Here is a 27,899-nt window from a genome sequence, read left to right as displayed (position 1 = left end):
AAATCAGAGACGGAAACCTTAATCAATGACACATCTAAGGAAACACAGGTATATTTATTAGTTGGATCCCCAAATAAATATTGAAAACTTTAAGCAACAACTTTAAGCTGAATGTGCTGTGAAATAATAATAAAAAAATTATAGTAAAAAAGAAACCTTCCAAAATAGCTTCCACCCAAGTGCCCACATCGTCCCACAGCAAGCCCTTCTGAAAATAGTAAAGAATGCTACGTGGCTGTACTGCATAGTGGTGCTTACAAGCTGACAAACATGTATAACCTGCATAATTGCATTCAAAGGAAAACCCAACACTAGACAGACACAGTATTTTCTATTATCATATGTGTGTAGTACCTGCTATGATGTTGAGTAGAGTGCTGCATGTCTAAAATGAACCAATTCAGAGAAAAAGACAGATGAACTGTTGAATACTGGGACACTCAAACAATCAGAACAGAACACTTCTTACAAAACACGTAAACCATCTCCTCATTGTCCCATGAAATATTCATGATTCCTAAAGTGCATCTCTCAAAGACTTGCCTTATAACGTCATCCCTCCCATTATAAAAAAACAACTTAAAATACATATATTTTTATACATTCTCATACACATTTTGGGCATCCGTGGTCAGATGACACAGAGGCTGTGTGTTTTTAGAACACACACCCTCTGTGGCTAAAGAAAACTACTATCACCAAATAATAGTTACCCTGTCCTTTATATTTCAAAAATCATGTTCTGTGTAAAAGTTTGGGTACTCTAGGTATTGGACGTAGTCTTAGCCTTTGATATACAAATTGTGCAAATCACGAGACATGTCACTAGATGTCAGCTAAATCAAATTACCATCTATTACCTTTATGAATTACTTTATATATTCTTGTATGTTATGTAATAAAATGTAGAGTAATTGTGCACTAGTATTCGTATTTGGTTTGTGATGGAGGCTGTGGTGAAAATACACAAATTGTTTCATTTGGCCAAGGGTGCCCAAACATTTGCATGGGACTGTATATATACACACACATACATATGTTGATGAAGTCATGCATTATGCTCATCCGAAAGATTTTAGCGTAATGGAAACTTATTTAAATCAACGTATTTCTCATGCCAGGTTCTTTTTTTGTTTTACTTACAATACGTGAAGAAAACATACAGTAAAGAAGAAATAGTAATGTTTTCACATTTGTGCAAAAAAGTAACTGCTCGGAAACAAAAGGAAAAAAGCGTGTGCTATTTTTTGCTCTGTTTCTACACATAGGGTCCTTTACGGTTAAGCAAACATGGTGATAAAAGCACACACTGGTGATAAAGTTCTTGATCTTTATATGGATTTTAATGGGTCTATTATTCCTTCTTGTATCGTCCATTACCAGCTCTCATATTTTGGGCAGCTTTGGTGCACTAATAATAGGGTTCGATTCCTGTAGAAAGCGGCGTCCTGCATTTTTGTAGTCGTAGGTGCAGTCATGGGTCTCTGCATAGCGGTGAGTGGAGCAGAAGTTGTTGCCACACCTGAGATAGAAAAAACAAGAGGAACATAATTAGCAGAGATACTTATGATATACATAAAAAAGAAACAAACATAAGGACAATAAATTAATCAAATGTACAGATGCATGCCCAAATCTAACATTTTCCACACAGTATTTTCTAAACATTCTAACAAAAAAACTCTATTTTTAAACACCAGAAAGTCTAAGTGATGGGTCTGAACCAAGGTGTAGGTTTTTGTTAAAGTGTACACATTTGTTTTCACACTGCAGTTTACTAAAAGAGTGCTCTAAAGAACTGGGCTAGGCCCAGTTACCCGTCACCTATATGGGCTGCATTTTTCTATTATGAGATGGATTAGTTTGTAGGGGTGTAAGGGTGTCAATCAGATTGTGGCGTGTTGCCTTTATAAGTGTTGTGCTTAATTTTGCCTCCCTGCCAGAATTAAACTCCCTTTAAGTACATGCGTGTCATGCTGCAGAATGACCAGAGAGATAACCTTAAATTTCTGTTTATAAAGAAGGTTTAATCTACAGCTACAGTAGTTACAGAAATTGCAAGCATATGTTGTGCCCATGCTTGAGTCAGATTTTGGCACAACAATTTACCTTTTTCTTAAATCTAGACTCAAAACATTCTATTTGCTCAAGCTTTTAAATAATGTCTCATCTCAATTTCTGTATTTTTTCTCTTACTGTTGCCCTTCTAACTATTCCTCCTACAGTTTATTCAGCAAACATAAACCCTGTCCTAATCATCTCCTTCCTCTTTCTCTCCCACATGTCCTGAGCTGCTGCCTCCAAGTGCCCATCCCACTCCAGCAGTTTTATAAAAAACATTCTAACCCCTTTTCCTTCTCTCCACTCTCTGTTCTCTCTCTCTGTATCTCACATGTGCTGAAATTCCCGGTCGGCCAGCCTGCCTGGATGTGCCCATTTGTGGTTCCAGCTTTCCGGAATCAGCCCTGTCCTTTTACTCATCAGAATTATTACACAACCTTTTTAACTCCTGCTTTTTTCTCTCTCTTTCCTTTCTGTTTTACATGTATGGAGATGCCCTGTTCCTGATGTTCCCAGCCTGGTTCTCCACTGCCCGCTGTGTTGTACTCCGGCTCTGCAACCATGCACTGATTAACATTAACACACTCAGTATCTGTTTCTATATTGGCCATAGCTCTATAGTTTATGCCCATCACATTTTTATATTCATAAATTAGTATCTGTTACATTAGCTATAGCTCACATTAATTGTCTGTACTGTTATTTTGTTCTTTTATTTGTTTGTTATTTGATTGTACTGAATCTTGGTTCCTTCCAAGGTTTCTTCCTCTTAAAGGGAGTCCTTGCCACTGTGCCACCATAAAAAATGGCATCTCTGTGGTGCTTTTCATAAGAGGCGTGGACCTATTTTTCTCTGTAAAGCTGCTTTGTGACAACTTTTGTTGTAAAAAGCGCTATATAAATACAATTGAATTGAATTGAATTCTTCTGTAGTTTAATGGTGGCTAAGAGCCTGCCTCAACTTCCCGTAATTGTTCTAAAAGTCAGAACCATTATAAAAGGAGTGTTTTCACCCTAAAAATTAACTGAACCACGGCCACGGTAGATCTAGATTTGTTACACTTGCTATTTTGGTGCAGACCAAATGAAAATATCTGAACACTAAAAAACTGTTTAACTGTCAGGTAGTGCGATTTAAATGTTCAGTTCTCATTTCCAAGGGGGAAGTCTATGAAAGATAATAATTAACCAGAAAGCAATCATTAAACATTAACGTAACAGTTTAAAGTACAATTGGTTTTAAGCACACAAGTTGTAAGGATTTGGAATGACTGTAATCATGGTTACCTCTTCGTAAACCTATATTCATGGGGTATCTTCATCATTACATCCTTTACAAGTTCTCCAACATAACTACAATTTTACTAAAACAAAACCACAGTGTCTGTTTTACAGGTAAAACCAGCCTTGGACATCTAACAGACCAGACTGAAAAGATGCCACTCAAAACAGGTGCCAGGAGTTGAATCATATGATTCTGCACAGTAGGGCACACTAGAGAGAGTGAAGGTTTGCAGCCAGCCACAGATGACCTCATAAATGAATATGCCAAAACATGCAGTGAGATCCTTCACAAGATATTTCAGATAAGAAGTGCCAAACCTGTTTTTCCTCACCAAGGTCGCAATAAAGCCAGTGCTCTCAGATAGAGGTGGCTCAGGAATAAATCACGGCAATGGGGGAATGATTCTTAACCCCTTAAACTCTAGGCATCTTGAGCTACTTTGAGTGTTATTTTACTAATTATTCAGTAATTACTAGAGATGGAAAAATTGATCAGCAATCAAAATCAGATAAACTGGGTGAGCGCATATTGAGTATACAAATCTGACAATATTTCTCAAATTCTGACAATGTTGAGAGCTGATCGGATCATATTTGGGAGTTCAGGGTTACAGCAGCCCTGTGCAAGACTCATTACAAATGCTTTGTGGAGCGACGTGAAGTTCTCGAGAGTGCATCTTTCAGTGCATACAGTGAGTATTAACATTAGCAGAGCAGCACAGCAACACAGCAGCAAACATCCACTAGCTATCCAACAAACACCTCTATCCAGTAACAGTAACTGTGCAGACTACCATTTAATCACAACCAGAAGTACAGCAGTTAATCCTGCCTTTTTAAAATGCAGGATCAAAGTCTCTTTAGGTTGTGTTTACACTCACAACTCCACATTACAGATCTGCACGGGAATTAACAGACTCTCTCAGCTGGTGCTAAGTCTACAGTGTTTTAAATTTGATGGATTCCAAAACATAAAACTACATTTATACCTGAAAATCATTAGCTTCAGGAGCACTGCATGAGGACACATGAGGTTAATTTTGGCACCCAGCCCCGCCCTTGATCAATAACGGCTGACCAACAGCTGATCAAGCTTAAAGACAATCGGCAGTTGGTGATTGGCCCATGTCTAGCAACCACTACACATTATTTAGCATCAATTTATAATAACGTATATTTTAAGTACAGTGAACTATTATCCTATAACTACAGCAAATTATTCTGCAAATAGTGTGAATTACAGAATGAAACTGACATACGTGCTCAGATACAGACATTCATGGTTTAAAGATTCATTTTGATCAAAACACCCTGCTCAGACCGAGAGATCTAACCTACGCAAGTTGAGTGAGAACTGCTGTGGGAACATGGGAGACTTAACAGCATCTCCCTATAGCCTAAGGTAAGTACCTGCACTCATAGCTGGTGGCTAGCCCAGTCTTCTTCCCACACAGGAAGCAGTGCTTTGAAGTCTTCTTTTTTGAGCCAACAGGGGCTTTCACAGGAGGGAGGTGATATGTTGGAGTGCCTGAAAACATTTTAGGCAGCAAAACAAAGCAAACAAATGTCAGCAGCTTTCACAAGAACAATGCAAAACAGAAATTATAGGAGAGAGAAAGCGCACACAATCCTCCAGCGAATAAACACAAATGTACTTCAAATATAATTAAAGCCATTTAATTCATTTATAAAAAAAAGTTAATTCCTCACAAATTAAGTGAGTGTGTTAGCAGAATAGTAGACTCTTGTATATGCGTCAAGTGCAGGAAGCATGTCACTAGTCAATCAAGCATCAAAAACATGCTTGGTATCTGACTCTACCAGACATACAGAGAAGTTTCTTAGTCCTTGTCCTGGAGGCACACTGCCCTGCACATTTTAGTGTTTTTCCTTCTCCCGGTAATGCCTGGTTCACATAACACAATATGACGGGTGGGTTCATGCTACATGACTGGTCTGAGATATGGGGTCAAGAATTAGTTGTAGGTAGTCGAGGCTCTTGACTCCTAATCGCCGTCTGGTTTAGATATTTAAGATGTTTGCTATATTTTTGCAAAGCATCTTTCACTAGTTCACACTACACGACTGAGTGAGCGCAGAGAGATCGCTGATTTTGGTAGATCACCTCTAAGCAAATGTTTTTGTTGGAGATCTACCAAAAACAGTAAGGGAATGGAAAATCAGGCAAAAATAATGTGGTGTGAGCAAAGCAAAATCCAGTAGAGTAACACATTACACTTTTTTTTTACTTTTGCTGTAACAGTTAATTTTTTTGTAATCACATTACAGTTACAGCTACAGCTACCTTAATAAAAAACAGTTTCCTTTAAGCCCAACACCTAATTCATTTTTTGCCGTCTTCTGCCTAATTTATTCATGCTCTTTAACAAAGCTGCCTAATCAGCTTGTCACATGACTGTAAACACACACAGTACGAATACAGCCCACAATAGCAGATGATGAAACAACATTGTCATTTAGAATTTGCTGAAAGCAATTTTGAAAGCTTTTTTTAAGTATTGAATGAGGGTGCATGCTAAAATACAACTCGAGGCTAAAGAGCCTGTGCTGAAGGACAGAGTGTCCTAGTATCACCCAAACAAGGTAAACAGATACTTAATTTATTAATGTATTAAGTAACTTATAGCAAGGTATTACTGACCAACAATTTTCTAATGTTTAAACAAATTTGGATTTAAGAAATATAAACAAAAAGTGTGGTTAAACTTATTTTATAAACGTTTAATGTTGCAATTTAGTTCCTAAATGAATTAAAAAAAAGGAAAATAAAATAAAACTGCTTATTTCAGTACATTTATATGGGTGTATTTGTATGAGTGTAACTTAGAAGTTAGTAAATTAATGCAGAATGAGATTTGAATTACATTTTTTCAAGATGTATTGAATAAAGTAATCATACTACAATTTAAGTAATGAGTAATCTGTAAAATCTGTAGTTTTTTATTAATGAACTTCCCCAACACACCTGTATTAAATAATAAGCTTATTAACAAGCCCTTTCAGAGTTACTGGGGGTAAAAACATTAAATTATGCAGGGCAGGGTGCATCCAGAACACAGGTTGGGAAACATTGCCACAGACAACCAGTCGAGCTTGTTCTGTATACGATTAAATATTCCAGGGTTCTTACAGCATGGGGCAGGTCTTCTCTAAATAAAAGAAGCAAACAGTACATAAAATTCAGGTCTCTAACATAGCACTGATTGTGTGCATAAAACAATAAATAATTACACATAATGGCAACAATTAGTCAGGTTTCTGCTACCAACAATAACTTTTTAGGTTGAGCAGTTATCGAGGCACAAAAAAGTAGGGGGCGAGGGAAGCGCACAGCAATACGATAAAGGAAGCGTTGTGTGACGGAAACAGTCAGGAGAAGCACTAGGCCAGGCGCTGAGGCATGAGATTGGATTTATAGCTGTGTTCCTCTAGAGCTATCAGTTCTGAAGCATGCTTCCACAGATGTGCTTCTGTGCCACTGACAATCTCTGATATGACAGCACTGGCAGTGATATTTCTGGGAACATTTCAGAAAAAATCAAAAACACCAGCTGCTGGAGAACTGTCTAGCACTGAAACACAGAAATCCATCCCTGAAGACTTCTATGTTTCCGCTGTCTCAAATGATAAGTATGGTAGTTGGCGTCTTGTGGAGCTGCATGCTGGCTGTGTTACTCTGTGAGTATGTCTATACCATGTGTGATAGCGTGAACATGCACACGTGAACATGCGTCTGCATGTTGCGAGTGTTGATTGGGGAGGGTTTATGGTTTACATTTCCTGTTGCTTGGTTCCTGCTGGCAGACGCTCTTTCTGTGAACACTGGTGAATAATTGAAAACGTGCTATGCCACTGCTGGGCCCATACAACATGCATCAAGCTCATAAAGCAGAACTGCTCCCCTGCTAACCTCGGGGTCAAGGCTGCATTTTCATCATGACACTTCTCAATATACCACTGGTGAAAACCCACACACAGAGGTAGTCATAACAAAATGAAAACTGTGTGTTTCTTCAGTATATTTACAGCTCATCACTTCACTACTGCCTGATACATAAATAACAAAAGGAGGTCATGCAATTTGTTTGAATTCATGTCAATGCCAATTTAAACCACAGTGACGATAAAAATTAAACCAAGCAGAAACCAGTAGTTCAGTGGCATTTTGTTACTTACTAATAACAACAAAACACATCCCTTCAATGAGATAACGAACCTAGCTATAAAACAATCTATTTTGATATCCAAACAGTGTAGTTTCTAAAGCACAGAAACACAACTGTGCGTCAGCAGCCTCCCACTCTTCAGGAGAGATAAGGCATTCCACTGAATGTGTGCAGTGTAGCATTAAATAGTTGTCTGGGATGCAGAGAGATGGTGAGTGAGGTGTGTGAGAGAGAGAGAGAGAGAGAGAGAGAGAGAGAGAGAGAGAGTGTCTGTAAAGCACTGAGGACAGTCACGACACTCCCGACAACACTTCACACAAAGCGCATCCTGATCATAAAGTCAACAGACTCACCTTGTCTTTTTATTGAACTGGAGGATCCACTCGAAGAGCCCAGCATTCCTGAGGGCTGAAAAGACATGATTCTGTCAAACTGACACCCCAGACAAGAAAAGTTAAAATGCTTTGTAAAAAAAAAAAAAAGGACAATCTAAACACTACTCATATTAACAGTAACCAGTTAACGACAGGTATTGACAGTAGTGTGTTTTTAATGTCCTACCAATGTTGTTGGTATTGGTGCTATACCTGTTGGCACCTGTATCAAAACTCTGGCTTTTGCACTGAAACTAATTATTATTATTATTATTATTATTATTTGCATTACTGCACTGTTAGAAGTGCATATAATATAAAGAACTAAGGCTTTAACAGGGTTTACTTTGTCCCACAACTTTAACACGGCTTTCTTTACAAAACTAAATATTTTGAACAAATCCATAAACACTATAAACAGACCTAAAATAATCAGTGTTTCAGTATTCAAAAAATATTTCTCAAAAGCTCTATTGCACAAGTAAGACATAAGTTTAATATAATAGAAAAATAGAAAAACTATAAAAATTGCTTTATAAATATGACTAGTTTGAACAAAACCGAAGTATACAGATCACAAATTTGATTAACTTTTGTATATGGCGATATAGTACAGATCATCATACAGGGGACCCCACTCAATCTTTGTAATGCATAACTATAATGTGTAAACAACTGCTATCTAGTTGTCCGAGTTTCAACACAAACTAAACCACTGACTGAATTTACCTCTAAACTATACATTAAATAGATACTGTGTTTTTTTTTTAAGAATCGATACAGTTTTGCACTACTGATTGATACTGAAATGTAATAATATTTTCTTATAACTCTGGTACTAAACACACTTACCGTGTACACGACTGCTCTCTGCAGCGGGTTGATTCTGCGCAGCAGGTCCTCCTGGAGCAGATGGATGTTAGCAGGCAGAGGAGCAGAAGCACCACACAGTCTGCCCAGTGTACGTGTTCCTGCCATACACTCTCGACCCCCAGTGCCAGCCAGTGAGGCCAGCAACTCCGTGTTACTCACACAGCCCAGCAGTTCTTTGGAGGCCTTGTTGGCCATCTTGGTGATGTCCCGCGCCTCGCTTTTGGACATCACCTCTGTCCGCTTGCCAGGAGAGCTGACTTTGATGCCACAGAGAGCAGCAGCCTGCGGAGGAGAGCGAGGTGGTACAGGAGGACTGTCGAGAGATCTGAGAAGTGTGTGAGAAGGGCTGGCCCGCAGGGAAGCCCCTGTGAACTCAAAGGGCTGAGGCATGCGTGGAGGGGTTAATGGCTCAGATGGGAGATTTAGCACAGGTTGGGATTGAAGTGTTTTGGTGCCTATAGCCCATGTGTCACTGTCAGATTGAGACTGCAGTGTCTTAGTGCCTATAGGCCATGTACTGATAGAGTCTGAACCCACTGCTTGAGACAGCAATGTCGGTGCGGCCATAGACTCAGCCACAGCTCCTAAAGAGTCCAAGCTGGCGTCTCGCTGAGTGGACACATCCAGGCTCAGGGGTTCTGGAAGCAAGCTGTTGAAGGAAACAGGTTTAGGAGGCTCCATCACAACCGCATCCTCCACTAATGTTATTCGATCACTCTGGGGATCTGCCTCATGTTGAGCAGACAGGACAGAGAAAGGCGGGTGTACACAGTCTCTTATAACCTTAGACCCTCCCACATCCAGCCTGGACACTTTAGGAGGCAATCTAATCTTCCGAGGGGTGGGATTTTTCCATGGCTCCTCCTCCTGAAGCACGTAAGTGCTAGAAGCTGCCAGTGAGGGAATAGCTCTGCCAGAGGTAGGACTCCGGTGAGGGGCGAGAGGCGTGCTGTAAGGGCCGGCAGCAGAGGAAGGGGTTGCAGGTTGCTGCTGGTCACCAACTGGAGGTAGATGTGTTGTTGCAGAGGCGTGGCCTATCTGAGGAAGGACCCGGAACATTCGGTGGTGGCGGACGGTGCCGAGAGAGCTACTGAAAGGCCTGGGGCCAGCCGGTGGCCTGACTTTCAACTTAGCAGTCTTCTTGGGCTGGGAAACACATCATACATCCAGAGACAGGAGAACAAAGGCAAGTATTATTTGTCTGTAAAATGGAAACATCCACTTTAACCCATGACTAATTTAATGCATGAGAGTTCAACAACATGAACAATAAATACGCAATTTTTTTAAGTCCACATAAAGAAATATTTGCACGCAAGTACCAACAATTTGTCAGGTCCCTAATGACTGTGCTGACTTTGGGTGTGAATAATTAATTCAAAACGTGCCAATCTGCTGAGCTTGTATTTATTACAGAGCTGGTTAATAAAAATCACCGTGCGCCAGACGACACCCCTGCAGCCAGCTGGAAAAACTGCATTCATTCAGAGTCTGCTTTTAGTAGCAAATCTAATTACACGTGTCTAAGACTCCTGCTGTGTCTGATAAGATGAGTGGGCTCTTTTTAATGCTGCCATTTTACACTCCTCCCGTAGCAATTCACAGCTTAAATACAAGAATGAAAAAATGAACGCATCACAGATATGACGTTAACTGAGATGCACTGAATATATAGCAACCAAAAATATTCTGCCAAAAATAGCAAAACGAAAAAAAGCACTCATTGTGTTATTTTAAGTTGCACTGCAGTGTTTCTTCCAACGTCAAGATTTTTTTCCAAGCAGGCTCATACTCTACCCCCCTCCTCCCCTGGCATCTGCTGTATAGACAGCTCATAGGGAGTAGAGATAGAGACAGCAAACACCAGGTTTAAGCTCATTTTTACACTCTACTCGCCTAAATTAACTGAAATAAAGCATTTATCATCACTTCCCATTAGTTTAATATACAGTGCTATCTGCACACAATCCATTCTCTGGTACCTTTTTGTTGAGGTTCATGTTCTCCATCTTGGATTTAAGAAGCTTCATCTTGTTCATGGTTATTGAATTCTCCAAAGTCAGCTGAGCAGAAGACGAGCTCACACCATCCTCTTCCTCTTCAGCGTACATGTTGCGCATAGAACCACCACTACGATCAGAACACACACACACACACACACACACACACACACACACACACAAACACACACACACACAAACACATGTACACACATTTTGGTTTAGTTAGACTTCCAAGCCCTTGAAACATGCCTCAAGTTGTTTTTCCTAAGTTCTTTATTGTAGAAAACACTATTTCTTAACCATAGACACGCACACTTTTTGTTTTTCTCAGAATTACTATTCATTTCATCAGAAAATTGAACCACAACTAACGGAAGCAAATTCCTTACAGGATACAATTAAGTACCAACTTATTTAAAAGCTTATTTTCATGTCTGGTTGAATGGCTGGCTTGTGTTTTTTTCTGTAAATGAAGTAAATTTATTTTATATAAATATAATGAACCATGTTCTGACAAAAGTGTTTCATTCACTTCCTTATTTTGTACCATATTAAAGAATAGTACTTTCCCAGCTAATCTTTTATCCACTGTTCACTGTAAGCTTGTTTCCTTGTACTGAATCAAAGTACTACAAACTATGACTAAGCATGCCTCTTAACTTACAGTGTAAAATGTTGGGAGCAGGAAATACACCAGAATGTTATTCCACCAAAAGTTTGCGGAATTTTGGTGGAATAACCCTGATTTTTAATCACAGTTTTCATTAATCGTGGAATGTTCTCCTCCACCAGTCTTTCACACTGCTTTTGGATAACTTCAGGCTCTTCCAGGTGCAAAAATTCAAGCAGTACAGCTTGGTTTGTTGGCTTGTGATCATCCATCTTCCTCTTGATTATATTCCAGAGGTTTTTAATTAGGTAAAATCAAAGAAACACATAATTTTTAGGTGGTCTCTTATTTGTTTTCCAGAGCTGTGTATACTAGGACTGTAATGCAATGCCATTATCCATACCTCGTTATTGATCAAAGTACCTGTGTTTATTTTTGAGCCAGATGTAGGTGTTGCCAACATGCGACAATTACATTTAACCTGTCATTTCATTGTGCCTTTATGACTTAAAAATGACGACTGATGATAGATATTATTTATGAAAAAATAAATGCATGCATACTTATTTAAAAACAATGTTTTTTTTTATTTATTGGAGACCACAGAGAGATCTGCCACCCTGTGTGAGTATAATAAGCTGCAGTTCTGCAGGAAAGTGACAGCAGTCATTAAATGTGAATACCAGCATAGTGAATTCTTTTGTGTATTCAACACATTTTTTTAAACATGGTTTTATTTTTGAGATCTGTAAGGTAGTGTCTAGCAAAAAATGGCTAGAAAGGGGTAAGATAGAAACGCCTCAACTTATTTCCTAGAAAAAAAAATGTAAAAGGGACCTACACAATAATAAAAAAATTTAAAAAAAGACTGAAAACTTGTGTTACTTTTTTCGCATCTGTATGTGTTTCAGATTAGGATATACTATCTGTTCATTTCATGTCATTCCAAGTCATGAATTTTGGTGACAAAAAGGCAATATATGAACTAGATGCAGATTGGTGAACATGTGAATGGTGAACAGACCTGAGCGACTCAGAAACAGGCGTGAGAGTGCCATCTCCACGATCCACAACCCGGAAGAAGTTGAGCTGGTCACCCTCTCTGTACACCAGAAAAGTCACCTGTTTATTGGACAGAGACTTTTCCCACAACTCATCACTTCTTTTATCCAAGCAGTCAGAGGTCTCCTTCACAGAGTCTTCCACTGTTACTAAAGAAAATCAAAAGGACACAGGTTTAAAACTATTCTGTAAAATAGTTTTCACAATTTTTTCTTGTCCAACATCATAAATAACACAAAGACACAAAGTTACAAACAGAGACAGACATTACAAAATACACTCATCAATAAAAAAAAAAATGTTGCAACTAGAAGGAAGTGTGTGGGTTTGCAATGCTAGTTATAAAAGGATAAAGGGAACCAGGAACAAAAAATGGTTAAACAGTTACACTGGTACAGGCAATACACAATTAGTGGGTAATGCATGTGTGGATAATGCTTATGAGTAGGGGTGTAACGGTACGTGTATTCTTTACGAACCGCCACGGTACGGTTCGATTTCACACAAATGCACGCAGACTACATGGTACAGGCAGTCTATAAGAGACTTGTGGAACCAATTATTCATTTGATATTATAAAATTAATAAAGGTGAGGCTATACAGAATGCCTGAGGTGTGAACCAAACCGTGAATTCTGTGTACCATTACACCCCTACTTATGAGTGCCATAATAAAAAACAAAATGATCTGGCATCATACAGAATGTAAACCCACACCATGACACCAGACCATCGAGTCACAAGGTCATCTTTCAAATCAAGAAAAAATAGATTGGCAGTGGTTCATTTTTATTAACAAATCCCACTTTTGTCTTTGTGTAGACAATCAACATATAAGTGTGTATAGCCTTGCTTCTGGGTGCTTTTTTACGATAAGTGTATAAACCAGAATCAATAATTGCACAGTGAACATATTTATAGTAGAAGAAAACAAGAAAACGTTTGCTTCTGTTTTTTTCTGATACTATACTACTGAAAAGACTTTAGTAAACCTCAGTATTTATACCTCGTCTGGTGTTGATAGGCCCACCTCTCATGGCAAGGACCAGCTTGAGGGTGCAGCCTTCTGCAATGCTGAAATAACAGTATGCATTAAGATATCAAAGACCTACCTGCACAGAATTTTGCTAAAACTATTGTATCTATTTGTAATCCACACAACTCCAACTACATCCAAATGTGTGTGTATACACTTTCTAATAAATACATTTACGGCTGGAGGTCTATAAAACCCCAGAATGCAATCAAATCCTCACAGCAATGTTCACCATCGCTACATTAGCACAGGATGTGTTTGATTATAAAAAAAAATCGCTATACAGATACCCAATACTTTTGTTTATACAGTGTATTTACAAAACATATATAACATCTGCAGATATGCCAACCAGTTATTAATTTCTCAAACTAACAAGGAAACTATAAGGATTTCTCTGTTGCAATCTCAGAACCTAGAGATGTTCTTAACAGCCTTAAAAATATGGGACTTCAGCTTAATGAGGCTGCTTGTGTACAGACGTACAGAAGCATGGTACACAATATAATTACCTGTAGTCATGCAAACAGTACTCGTCTTCAAGTTCCAGACTATTCCAGATCAGATGCTGCTGAGCAACAGGGATACCTTAAACAAAACAGAAAAATTGTTTGTCTTAATGATCGTCTATACAGAACTACACAGTAAACATTTAACTGTGCCAAATCTGTGGGTATGGGTTAGATGGCACAATTTAGTCAACAGGAAAGAACTGAATGCACTTGTGTTATAATAAAATGAAAGTGACTGCGCATACACACACACACACACTGCATGAATCATGCTGAACATCCTGCACTAACCTTTGATAAGCATTCCTAAGAGTGAGCTATGCTGTGTACAATATAAAAGGTCAATAAACTGGTTTAAGATCTTTGCCCAGGATAACGTCATAACTCACATGGACCTGGAATTTCCAGTGCATTTCCACTTACAGGTGTTTGCCTAATAATGTTGAAGTCACATGGAACGTCAGGCAGCAGCTTGTAAAGCAAAGAATGACAGAAATGTCGAAAACAATCCTGGAGTACTTGACAAAATACCAGTGGATTATTTTATGTGTGCTGAGTCACTGACAAAACCCTAATTGGTTACCAATTGTCCAATATGGTTGCAGAGCCAAACCATAGTAAGAAAGTTGAGCTTATCATACCGAATCAAACTAGTTCTCAACTGCACTTAACCCGGGACCCACTTTTTCTCATTGTCACTAAGTCGAAACCCACCTTTACAGAATACAAACCAAAAAATAAATTCTTAAAACATATGCATGTAAACTGAATTTAAGAGGAATTTACTGAGGAGGAACATGACAATACATGTATAACATGTACAATAAAAAAACAAAACTACACAAAATAGATAAGGCCACAAAACTAGATATTTCACTTTTCATATTTCAATTAGATATGTCTCTTTTCCCCCCAATATAAATGACGAGTACAAAATCAGATAAGCATTAATTTTTTTTGTAAATGTTTAAATTATTTTTTACAAGCTGTCCGTGACCCGCCAAGAACGTGTCTGGGACACACTTTTGGGTCTACAATCTATATTGTAAAAAAAACCTAAACTGATTAATTGAGAAATTTGCAGATTAAGCCATACTGAAAACATTAATTAGATGTAAATAACATGATTTAGAAATTCACAACACTTTCAGCATTTTTATTTAATGTATGTTCTTTCAAAAGGGAGACATAGTTTCATACACTTGCATAAAAATAGTTTCAAGCTTTACCAAAAGCTTTGTTCAATCAAAAGATTAGTTTTCATTCTTTTAAAAGGTAAATACAGAAGATGACGACGAATAAGAGAAGAAATTGGAAGAACTGTGAATACTATATACTGTGAAACTGTATAACATGTATAAAACCTCTTACCACAGCAATCCTATTGCACTAGGCAAGTAAAGTTCTTAATTTATTTATTTAAAATAACATAGTCAGAGCAAAGGAGAAACTAGTATATTCATAATGAAACTCAGCTGGAGCCTTACAAAAATACCTGAAACAAGGCCAGGCACAGTCCTCATAACAAACAAGGTCCCACGTGTTAAAGCCGCATACGCCCTCTTCGAGCTGACATTCAGTAGAACAAACATGACTTCATGCTGCCCCCTTCTGTAGATCACATACATCATTGAGAGCAGTAATTTACTGCTTCACTTCATTCATTCAGTTTCATTTATATAGAGAATTTCACCTTGGACACAATTAGTACTGAGTGCACAAAAAGCTTCTCAGAACAAAGCTGAGAAAATTGCACAAGCAATCATAGTGGACAATCAGACTGAAGAGGACTGCATGCTGGGAAATCAGTTATTTTACTCTTTCAGTTAAAAATCTAGCTCTCTCCAATACAAGCACATTTGAAACAACCTGCAGTAAGTTTCACCGACATAAATCTAGCCTGGAATAATGGTGAATGGTGATTTTCTCTTTTTAAAGCGTGGTCAGGTTTAAGCTGTGTCCATAAAACCAGCTATTAATATTGAATTTAAGTACCATTCAGACAGCAGACATTATCCAGACATATGCAGAAGGAGTAATACTACCACAAGAAACGTGCAATATTTATGATCCATTCCAACAGCGTAGAAGAACTCTTATGTGTACAGGGACAAGAATGTTTAACAGTTATCGTAAATTCTTATGCTACCTAGGGCTGTGCCATTTTGTACTGTACACACAATATACATGACACAGAAATATTGTGGTTTTACAAAATCTATATTGTGATAATAACAGTATTCTGTCATGAAAGCAGCCGATTATTTATTGTGAATATTTAATGGTATTTTTGGTATAACTGTTTAATGTCTGCAGTTTATGTGCATGAATTTAATAATTATGAGCTTTAGTATTTTGTAGATTTTTACATTACATTACAATTTTTTATGCCACAGTATTAATATTTTATACAAAATGAGTATGAGAGTTTCTACTGAACGTTTGAGACTGTTATACTTTATCAAATTGTAACGTATTATTTTGTTTTTGAAATAGGAAAGAAAATATTTTTCAGTGTATATTATATATATATATATATATATATATATATATATATATATATATATATATATATATATATATATATATATATATATATATTGCTAGCTGCATTAAATGTTAACAACTAAAACCAACCTACACACAACATATTCACAACATTTTTTTATGCTTAGTTACATATTTTCAGCTTAGGCTGGTGACAATAAAAATAAATGCTTTTAAAAATCCCTTCACAGAAAAATTGTGAAAACTTAAATTACTTTAATTTAGCCATTTTATAGTTTATAATTTAGAAAGAGACTATAATTATTGTTATGTATATACTAAGGGTATAACACAATGACATTATCTGCATCTCTTTAGTGACAAAAAATGTCTGTATTCAAATTTGAACCAAATGTTCAAAAAGGCCAGTGATGTGACCCAAACCTGAGAACGGTGTTTAACATTTACCAGTTATTCCAATAACTTTGATGAATGTAGTATACCTGTATGAATCTAGAATAAAGAACATTGAGTTCTTTATGGAGAGAATAAAAACAAAATGTTTGTTCCTATTGCTTCATATCAAAATATGAATGATAATGTTGCTTGCCACATAAGACATATTGTATTGAAATATTGATTCACCCATACAGGACTATATTTATAGTATCATGGGGTAATTTGTGTCTGTGGGTCACTTATATAGAACATCTAAAAGTATCATTAACATTGAAAACATGATATTAAGCACCTTGTAAAATTATCTAAAAAAGTTACTGTATACACGAAATATTCAAAGTCATCTTTCAAAACGATTGGTCAATTGCTGATTACATCTGAGGGTGGGCCCAGATGCCAAAAGCAATTTTGTAAGCATCATCGTACAGGGCTTCTGTAATGTTCTGTACAGTCTTTCAAGATAAAACATGAGTTCTCATGCAGAACTTCACTGTGGAAAACTGTCCTGTTTTTTGTGGTATTTGACTATTTATATATCAAAATAGCTGCATGAAGAGAAAAAGAACAAACTCTGAAACCAGAAACTTGAGTCCTGCTTAGTGCTGTTGTCAGAGCAACTCTATGGTGAAACTGCTCAAGATTACACATTTACCATTAAATCAGATGGACTCTTGCCCCTTAATAACAGACAGGTTTAAAAAGCAATAACATACCAGAACAAGCCACACCAAAATAAGCAATGGATCAACACACATCCCCTTTGTCTCTGCACACAATCCACTTTAAAACTGACTCTACAGGAGCTGGAAGGACAAACAAAAGCAACAGCACTGAAGCACGAGTATCAATGGCCATTTTAATACCGTTAAAAAAAACACTTTCAGCTCATTTAGACTAGAAAAGGGGCTGAACTGTTTCTCTCTCCTAATCTTCTCAGTATGATTCCAAATCAACATAATCCACAGTGAAAGCCAGCAACAAAAGCAACGGGAGTGACAAAGTGAATTTCAGGAGTCATGAAATAAATGCAAACACACATTTACAGAGACGGCAGTTCACATTGTTGACAAAACACTGTTTTTGTGAAATGTTCCTCTGGTGATCAGCATTTGGACTGAATAAATAAATATTAAGAAAAGATAAATCCTCAGGAAGTCATAATGTGAGAAGCACTAGTAGTTGGCACCATACCTGAAGCACAAAAAAGGTTTAGATTTAAAATGAGCCAAATTAAGCTCATGGTACACATTCAATGCTTTTTTGAAAATGCAGTCATTCCAAGTTGATAACTAATGCAGGAATCATCTGATGGAGCAACCTAATTTCCACATTAGAAAGCACTTTTACCAGTTGAATCATGGATATCAAGTCAGAAAGCTACTTCCAGTTAAAAAGAAGAAATCAGATTCAGAGACCTGAATTGTACATGTATTTATCTGTCCATGTATACTTTTAACTGTAGTATTATTGATTTTCATAGTCTGTGAATGTGTAAAAACAGGTTGTGGTTGAAATAAATAAATACTGTGGTTTAATAAATAAATAAACCTTAATAAATATTTAGGTTTTTCCATTATGTGACAACCACTGATTGTCTGCAATAACTGGATTATGAAGTGCATGTACTTACCGATGCCCCATTCAAATGTCTCTGGATTTAAAAATAAGAGTTTTATCATTGAAATCTGAGCCTTTGAAAAGTGCTTTCTAAGGTGGAGAATTTCAAACACCCTGTTTTCAGTGTTGTTGTGCGGAAAGGTAAAAATAAGCTATATGAACACACTGACATCACAACACATGTATGTTACCAGTTAAAATCTCAAACACCTAAGTATTCCCTTTGTGGATGTATAAAGACTTTTTAAAATTCATTTTAAAGCTGTTTGACCAGTGGTAGGATGGTCCCCCCTTGTATGTGAGTCTTGGTCCTCCCAAGGTTTCTTCCTCCTCTGGCTCTAAGGGATTTTTTTTCCTTGCCTCCGCGCTCACTTGGGGTTTTTGTATTCTGTATTTTTTATGTTTAATGTTTTGCCTGACTTTTTCTACTATGATCCCATTCCTGTAAAGCTGCTTTGTGACAACATCAGATGTAAAAAGTGCTACAGAAAAAATACATTTGATTTGATATACAGTGAACTACATAAAACCTATATACCCATCTGATTATTATTATTTATTGTTATTATTACTTAAAAAACTATTTTTTATAGAATCAGCAGCAATTTTAAAACTTGAATTAAGAGTGTCAGAACACTAATCTCTGGACCAGAGTTTGACAGACTGGGTGTAGTGGACTGACTGGTTATAATACAAGATACAGCACACAGGGGGTGGGTGGTGTTTAGGCTAGCCTATTGTTCTAAACATGCCTGATCATGTCCTTCTGTACTTTACATGCACTCCTTGTGTGGGTTCACTATTGGACCTACTCTTTATTTTGAGGAGAAAACGCTGTTCTAAAAAAAAAAAAAAATCATCACAGTCGTCGCCAAAAGTGTTCGCACCCCTGAAATGTTTCTTCCAGAAAATGTTTGCAATTACATGTTTTTTTATACACATGGTTTTCTCCTTTGTGTGTAGTGGAACACAAGAAATAGGGCAAAACTCCACCATGAACTCCACCTTAAGAAAAAAATAACTGAAATCAGTCACTCCTATAACCATCAGCAAGCTTCTTACACCTCTCAACTGGAATTTTGGACAACTGTTCTTTTGCAAACTACTCCAGGTCTCTCATATTTGAAGGGTGCCTTCTGCCAACAGCAATTTTAAGATCTCTCCAGGGATGTTCAATGGGATTTAGATCCGGACTCTCCAGAACTACTTGCCACTTCAGAACTCTCCAGCACTTTGTTTTTATCCATCTCTGGGTGCTTTTTGAAGTATGTTTGGAGTCACTGTGTATAAGGCATTACGAAATCTGAAACAGGACAGTCAAGGCACCAGGTGCCAGAGGCAGCAAAACAACCCCAAAACATCTTTGAACCTCCACCATATTTGAGTGTCGATAGTAATGTTTTTGTCTTTGTAGGCCTCATTCTGTTTTTGATAAACAGTACAATGATGTACTGTACCAAAAAGCTCCATCTTGGTCTCATCTGCCATCTGGTTTTATGTCTCAGTGTCAGAAGTGGGGTCCTCTTGGATATCTTGCCATAGTGTTTTATTTCATTCTAATGTCAACTGATAGTTTGCACTGGCACTGATGCACCCTGAGCATGCAGGACAGGTTGAATTTCTTTGGAACTTGATTGAGGCTGCCGAGCCACCAAACAGACTATGCAGCTTTGCAATCTTTCATTAACTCTTCAATTCCATCCATGTCTGTGAAGATTAGCTAGAGTGCCATGGGTTGTAAACTACTTGATTAAATGTTGCACATTGTGGACAAAGGAACATCAAGTCCTATGAAGATAGACTTGTTACCTTGGGATTGTTGATATTTTTCTACAATTTCGGTTCTCAATTCCTCAGACAGTTCTCCTCCCTTCTTTCTGTTCTCTGTGCTTAGTGTGGCACACACAGGCCCACAATGAAACGACCTACTTTGCTTCTTTTTATCTGGTTTCAGGTGTGATTTTTTATATTGCACACACCTTTTTTGAGTTTAAATGAGCACCACATGCTTAAAACAAATATATTTACACACAATTGTGCAGAACATAACATGTATATAGCAAGTGTACAACAAAACAAGTGTAATTGCAATCATTTTTTGGAAACATTTTAGGGGTATCCAGCCATGACTGTAACTAAAAAGCTAGATGAACTGTAAACAGATCACAAATTATTGCAGTATAACAAATAACTCTAGATCTAAATAAAGAACTATATTACTTGATCATTTTAATAATCCAATTAGCAAACAAATCTTTAGCCTGGATCAAATTGCTGGCAGCTGCTCAATTGTATTCCTTTGCTTGATTTAATAAAAGTAAAATAAGGCCACTGTAGACAGCCAGTATTAATGACCGAGCTTTCAAAGGCAACAGGTTATTGAAAAATAAGGCATGCAATAATAGCTTGCAAATAGACTGCATATCTCAATTTAGCTGCTGCAACTTCAATGACTTCATAGCTTTTTCACAATTTACTGAATCGACTGTTGAATGTAGGGGAGTTCTATCCTCATTATGTCTAAGCAGGAGACAGTTTCCCTTCTAACCTGAGCCATTTAGCTCCCCAACAGAGCTGAGATTAGTTTAAAAAGAGTGTAATTAGGAGATAAAATATTCAAGCCAGTGCGTAATCAAGTCCAGTTAAGGAGGAGTCTCGATGGGATCATTTAGGCATCAAAGAAAACAGTCTCTCAAAGCCAGCCAGAAGAGCAACTTCTGTTTAAAGAAGAAAACCTGATCGCCTGCAGAGTAGGGGGAACAAACATTGGAAAATTAAGTCTCATAGACTTAAGTCTCAAAACCAATATCAGAAGCAATAGCAGTACAAGTCTAATAAAAGCATTTATTACACTAAACCAATCACAAATCTGGTTAGGATTATTTTTTTTACAAAACATTATCCTGTTAGTTAAGGCACAAGAACAAGATTCTTCAATAAATAGATGACGAGGCAAAATAATTTTTTAATTTTGTACTGGAAAGCGTCAGTTGTAGGATGGTCATGCAATCTAAAATTCCAGCCATGTTATGTTCTCTATAGTAGAGGCCTGAAGTGATCTCTAATTGAAAAAAGGGCCTGCATTGATATCTACAGTGTGGCCAAAACATAATATATTAAAAATAGAAATGGACATCTGTATTATTAAATCTTTAAATACACCCTCAGGCCACCCGAGTGGTGCAACTGTCAAAGCATTGGTCCCTTAATCAGAACATCTCAGGTCAACCCCATTGACACTACAGCCACGCGTGGCCAGAAGCGCAATGGATTAACCCTCAATCAGATTTATTCTTGTCAGCACATTCATAAAATAGATAATGTAAAAGAATAGACGGTTAACATTTTCCTCTGCACTCAGCTGGCCAATGAAAATGCCTAGGCCAGTTCAAAAACATGCCCCAGGCTGGTCTCATACAAAAAAAATGTAAAACAATCAACCTTCAAACAACCTTCAACTTTCTAGCACATGTAGCATCATGTTACCTTAGTCCTAACTAGGAACTGAACTGAAAATAATATTTAAAAATTCAATTAAATCTAACCTGCAATAAAAAGAAAAGGGGATTAACTAATGCGTCATTAGTGAGCAAGAGCTGAGCTAACAGCCTGATGGCAGCCTGCGCGAAAAGTGTCGTCTAACACCTCAAAACTAATCAGCACGTGAGGCAGACAGGCAGAGCTCCATGCACCACAAAGTCTGGCATGTTTACAGAGCTGCATGTTTTATGGAACAGCTACCCCAAGCTCACACATTGCCCCCTGGGAAGCAAAATGACATTCTCACTTATCAGTGAAGTGTACGGTGTCAGTCAGCAACACAAAACAAAGCACACTGACTCATTAGCAACATGAGATTGAAAACAATCAAATTAAACTTTAAACTAAGGCTTTCTGAATTGAACCCAAAGTGTTCAGCTCCCACACAGACACTTATCTCTTTTTAACAGAGACAGGAGAGGAGGCACATCACCACAGTAAATTAAACCGTGCTCAGAGGAAGTTCAGTTCATCAGAATACATTTCCAAGAACTCATTCCGTTCATAAGATTTAATGTGAGCTTCAGAGAGATAGAGGAAGCTTTGGCAGTACTCTTGGTGGCTTTGAAAGGCAGGAACAGAATAGATTTGTTCTCCTCCGTATTTTTGCCCGCTAGCGCGTAAGACTGATGAAACACATGTACTGGACAAGTGGCTCTGTTCAATAACTTCAATTACTCAGAGAACATCACCCATCTGTAGAATGTCTGTTTTTAAAGGCATTTTATCAGACTGAAAAGTACTGCAATGCTTCCACATACAGCTAGGGCAGCAAAACACATGATGTGCCTAGTGCTGGGCAAAATGATGTACTTACCATTTTACCTCAATTACAATTAATTAACCATTATTCTAACAGCATATTATTTTATTAAGCATGGCCATTTTCTTTGGTACAAGCTGACTGATTTGCTCAGCTGTCCTAAAGTAGAAATCCGGTGTAAAATTGACTTTGGGTGTAGTAAAACATTATAAAGAGTACAATCCTTTGTTGAATAGCCCACCTCCGCTCTCCTGCAGCTTTCCGACACTCTTTACAACGGGCGTGTATAAATTAATTATATATATATATATATATATATATATAAATAAATAATGGGGGTGTCCATGTATATATGTCTATTGTCACGACCAGTACGCTACAAGTTGTAAACAGTGGTTTTAATAAGCTTTTTATGCACTTTTAAAGTTATCAATGCCTCATTCTGAAAGCCAGAGCTCTCCGGATTCTACCAATGAGGTGTGGAGCTACTTTGAGCCAGTGTAAAAGTGTAAAAAGTGATTTATCAGGGGCAAAATATGCCCCGAATCGCCCACTGTAAAGAGCGGAGGTGGGCTATTCAACAAAAGTTAGTACTCTTTATCATGTTTTACTACGCCAAAAGTTAATTTTACACCAGAGTTCTCCTTTAAGTTGTCTCCATTGTGGATTCATGTAGTCAGTTAATGAACACATGCTGTATAGAAAAACATTAATAATTCATTAATTAATTGCAAGATTATGCTGATGTATCTCTATATTTGCTGTTTTTCCACTTTTTACCAATGTAAATCTGGCAGTTGAAGTTACCTGAAATAAAATGTTTTTTTCAATGACTTAAAAAAAAATACATATTTTTCCTTTTCCTTTAAAATTGTTGTTTTAGGTTTTTTTTATGACAGTGGCGATATATATTTTACAATGTATACAGACACTTTGATGGAACATATTTAAAACATGCATAATGCACTTTGTTTACTGGAACACACACACCTCACATCAAAGAGAATAGGATTATGAACACTGCAGAAGTTCTGCAGTTACGGCTGACAAACTATGTATTGTACTGCCCATAACACAGCTTATCCAGAGCAGGGCTGTCACATGAGCTTTCAGCAGTTCATTGTAACTACAGTACAATGTTCTGGTTTATTTGATTAATATTGGGATTTGCCTCAAAATAAGAACATCCCACTGATTCTCTCTAAATCATCATTCTTAGTAGAGGATTAATGATTTAAAACCTATTATGCAAGCTGGATAAGTGTTGTACCACAATGCTTTACAGTGTCACCTAATGGCACATAATGGCAAGGTCACAACATCACAATAAAGCAAACAATAAATTAGAGAGTGCTATTAAAGGTGATTTTTGAAAGCAAACATACCCTCCAGCCTCTGAATCTTGGCTTTGACCGAGATGACAGTCTCAAAGGGAGAAACCCGCAGCTGGAAGCAGGTCCCGGTCAGAGTCTCTATAAACAGCTCCATGGTCTCATAGAAGGGCAGTTTGTAGTGGACAAGCCCAAAGTTATCATCATTGAAGAAGGGTGGCTCTCTCTTGTCGGCCATGTTTGTGGGGACTGGAAGGCAGGCACTCAGGGGTAGATTGAGGTTAAACCTGCCCAAGGTGGAGTGAGGGCTGTGGAGTCACCACTGTCCTCTGGGCCACTCATCATGCCCTCACAGAGGCCTACATTCTGGAACAGACAGGACACACACAGTTTGAGCTGTGCATCACCTGCTTTATACACAAATAACCAGTCTTTATTGTCAAAGAAATTTTAATACTCTGAAAAATAAAACCTATAAAAATCTAAAATTGCATTTTAAATTCAGCACTTTAAATGTTATAACAAAGTGCTACAAGTACAATAATTACACCCTACATATTAAAAGCACAAAGAACAATGACATAAAAAAGAAGCCATTCTTTAATCATTACAAAGAGAAAAACAGAGCATATCGGCCATCAGACCAGTCATGCACAGGTGTGGTTAAGACTCACACAATTAAACTGAGATACGTAACCTTCATTAAAATTTTACCAACTCTTGCGACTATGTAATTCGCTGAATGAGTGTTACATAATGCAAACGTAAGGATTATTCACCTAATAAAAAAAATTATATACCCAGGATAAGGAAACATTTAACATGTTGCATTGATTTACTTTGTTTCTGTCAATGTTACTTTACTTAAAAATATTTATAATTGATGTATTATGTATTGTATATGTTATTTTATATATATGTACTTTACTGAAGTATTATTATGCTCTGTGACTTTTTATTTTAACTCCACTTCATTTCATTAGAGACAAAGAGTCAACTGCTACACATTTCCAAACATTATGCAGCCTTCAGATTAGCTCAACAGTACATAGAGAGCTTTACGGAATAAGCAGCTGCATCCAAGCCTTATGGATGCAGTGGTGCAAAGCATGCGACCCCTGGATCCCAGAGCTTTTCCATCTCACAATCCAATAGATGAATCTGGGTTTGGCAGTTGCCAGGATCACGGTACTTCTCCTAGTGTAATGCTTGGTGGAGGTGAGATAATGGTGTGGAGGAAGGAAGGAACATTTTTGAATACTATTTTTCTTTGTAGCTAAAATGTAATAAACATGCATCACTGACCTGTGCAGTGTGCACATGCAAGCTCTTCCACTTGTCTGCATTACACTTTTTAATAGTATAATTACCAAAGACCAATTGGTACTTTTGGCAGTGTGCTCAGTCCTGCTGGAAAATGAAATCCGCACCTCCATAAAAGTTGTCAGTGCTGACATGGCTTTCCAAACAATCACTGATTGTGGAAACTTCACACTAGCCCTCTTGCAGCTCGGACTGTGCGTCTCTCCACTCTTCCTCCAGACTCTGGTCCCTTGATTTTCAAATGAAATGCAAAATTTACTGATGGTCAGTGATTGGAGAGATATGTTATCTGCTGGTGTTGGTACACTGTGTTATATTAATCCTAAATCAGTGCAGTGTTTTCCTGGATAATCTTACAGCACTTCATGCTTCCCTTTGCTGACAACTTTTACAGAGATGTGCATTTTATTTTCCAGCAGGACTTGGCACACTGCCCACAATATTCAAATTTTCTGATACAATGATTTTTGGGTTTTCACTGGCTGTAAGCCATAATCATCAACAATAAAATAATAAACGTTTATAATAGATCAGTCTGTGTATAATACATCTATATTATATATGAGATTCACATTTAACTGATACAAACTCGAAATTCAGGGTGGTTTCTGATGTTTGACTGTGAAACAACTTTGAGATAAATACCGTTGGCTTCTGCTGAGGAGTAACCTCAGAGCTCCTACCTGTAAATCAGCAGTATCACCACCACCGGAGGAGGGAGAAGGAGGAGGAGATCCGGAGACTAATAGCAGAGGAGAGAGCGGTCAATGCCAGCGGAGCAGGATCCGGCGGAGGACGTCCCAGTCAATAAACAAAAACCCAGCCGTGACCTACAGAAATTCACACAGCGTAGCTCCGTTAATTATCCAGAGTGAAGTGAAGAAGCGGACACGAAATAATAAGAAAAATAAATATCTAGTTTATTAGTTAAACCATTCCAGCTAGCTAAGCTCGCTAAAGTAGTGTTTAGTGGAGTAAGATAAGCTAACGCTAACTAGCTTAGCTAACTTAACCAGCTTTAGCTCGGTTAGCACACAAAGCTAACGACCACAGTACTCAGCGGCACTCAGAGACTAGCTAACGGCTTCTTAGCGAGAAACCCCCGACACCCTTTAGCCGTTATTCCCACGCCATGTTTCCGCAAAAAGCATAAATATCCTTATGATAACGAACTATATCCTACTGTCTGTTTTAATTAGTACCATTGTTTTCCTGCTGGGCGGTCCGAGGCCTCTTCATGAAGCGCCCCGCTCCCCGTTTCTCCAGGAGACGGGAGCAACGGAATCGGTCTGGGAAGACCCGCAGTGATTGACAGGAGACCAAACCAATGACGGCCAGCGGTATTTGTTAAAGGGACGCTGTGGTCCAATAGAAACGCAGAGAGGGCGGGACTAATACCTGTCGGGTCGTAGTAGAGCGTCTCCCGGATGTTCCCTCTCGTTTCTAACAACAATTTACACGCCGTGTGCACACGTGACTGGCTTAGCTGTCTAGAGATCCTGTTGAACATTTCCAATTTTCTCCAAATATACTGCAAAATTCACACACATATACAGATTACTGGTTTGTAAATTATATAAATGACAATGAACTAACCAATGGACCAACCGATGTAACAGAAATGCTTTAAAATATTTGAAACTGATATTTAACATTAACCCTCCTGTTATCCACATAATTACTAACACTTCATTATTAGGCTTAATTTAAACTTTAAAAAATGATTAGGCCCTGAAGCAGAGGGACCAGAATAGTTCCCAACATGTACCAACAAACATGCAAAATATTTAGTTCACACCAGTTTTTGCATTACAATTAACAGCCAAACAATATAATTTACACTGTAGTTCACTGCTTGGCAGTCTTGTTGTTTAACTCTGTCCAAATCCTTCCGTATCAGAATAGGACTACTGAATTATTTAGAAACAATAACCAAACAACTTACCTAGTCATACTTACTTACAAACTGCAAAAGAGGCCAAGCTCCACACAATGGGTGAAGAACATCTGGCAAAAGATATGATGACATGTCTGAAACAGCTAAAACAGCCTGGGGTCAAACTGACCAGTCAAAGAACACTGGGACTTATGTTTATTTTTGGTTTACATAATTTCCCTTGTTCAATTATAAAAAATAAAACTATGAAGTGCAAAAAATAATTATTTATATTTATTAAACACTGACTGGGGTCAAACTGACCCCGAAAATAATAGAAGGGTTAATTCAAAGTCCATAAAGTCATAGTTTTTCATTGGACAGCAACAATATGTTTGCCAATTATTTAGCCAGTCTGCACAGAGGCTGATACGGGCTATACTGAACGATGAATTACAGATGTAATACTGTATGCTGAGTAACACCAACTGATTAAATAAA

At 37.7% G+C, this 27,899-nt stretch overlaps 1 protein-coding gene across 4 annotated transcripts; it reads right to left on the bottom strand.

Annotated features, from left to right (window-relative positions):
- Window positions 1-35: 35 nt before the first annotated feature.
- Window positions 36-26,838, bottom strand: zfand4 (zinc finger, AN1-type domain 4). 4 transcript variants are annotated; one of them, XM_049481178.1, is made up of 11 exons: window positions 26,725-26,838; window positions 26,206-26,352; window positions 24,254-24,565; window positions 14,003-14,078; window positions 13,461-13,528; window positions 12,417-12,603; window positions 10,762-10,909; window positions 8,759-9,925; window positions 7,886-7,964; window positions 4,756-4,873; window positions 36-1,522 (listed from the first exon to the last, which is right to left on the bottom strand). In XM_049481178.1, exons 3-11 carry the CDS (start codon window positions 24,435-24,437, stop codon window positions 1,387-1,389), a joined length of 2,163 nt encoding a protein of 720 aa, XP_049337135.1. In that variant the 5' UTR covers window positions 24,438-24,565; window positions 26,206-26,352; window positions 26,725-26,838; the 3' UTR covers window positions 36-1,386. The 4 variants fall into 4 exon arrangements, with proteins under 4 accessions (XP_049337135.1, XP_007240351.3, XP_049337136.1 ...); XM_007240289.4 differs by having other exon boundaries at window positions 7,886-7,940; XM_049481179.1 differs by lacking the exon at window positions 4,756-4,873.
- Between the last annotated feature and the right edge of the window lie 1,061 nt (window positions 26,839-27,899).

Source organism: Astyanax mexicanus, chromosome 7 (assembly GCF_023375975.1).
Source record: "Astyanax mexicanus isolate ESR-SI-001 chromosome 7, AstMex3_surface, whole genome shotgun sequence".
Classification (NCBI taxonomy): Eukaryota; Metazoa; Chordata; class Actinopteri; order Characiformes; family Acestrorhamphidae; genus Astyanax; species Astyanax mexicanus.
The sequence above is the reverse complement of the archived record's forward strand: the minus strand, read 5'-3'. Positions and strand labels throughout refer to the sequence as shown.

Coding starts and splice junctions, on each gene's coding strand:
- zfand4 (XM_049481178.1), bottom strand. CDS start 24,437: ATGGCCGACAAGAGAGAGCCACCCTTCTTCAATGATGATAACTTTGGG. Junction 9,926..10,761: donor ACATGAACCTCAACAAAAAG/GTACCAGAGAAT, acceptor TGTGTTTCCCAG/CCCAAGAAGACTGCTAAGTT. Junction 7,965..8,758: donor AGAGAGCAGTCGTGTACACG/GTAAGTGTGTTT, acceptor CTGGGGTGTCAG/TTTGACAGAATCATGTCTTT.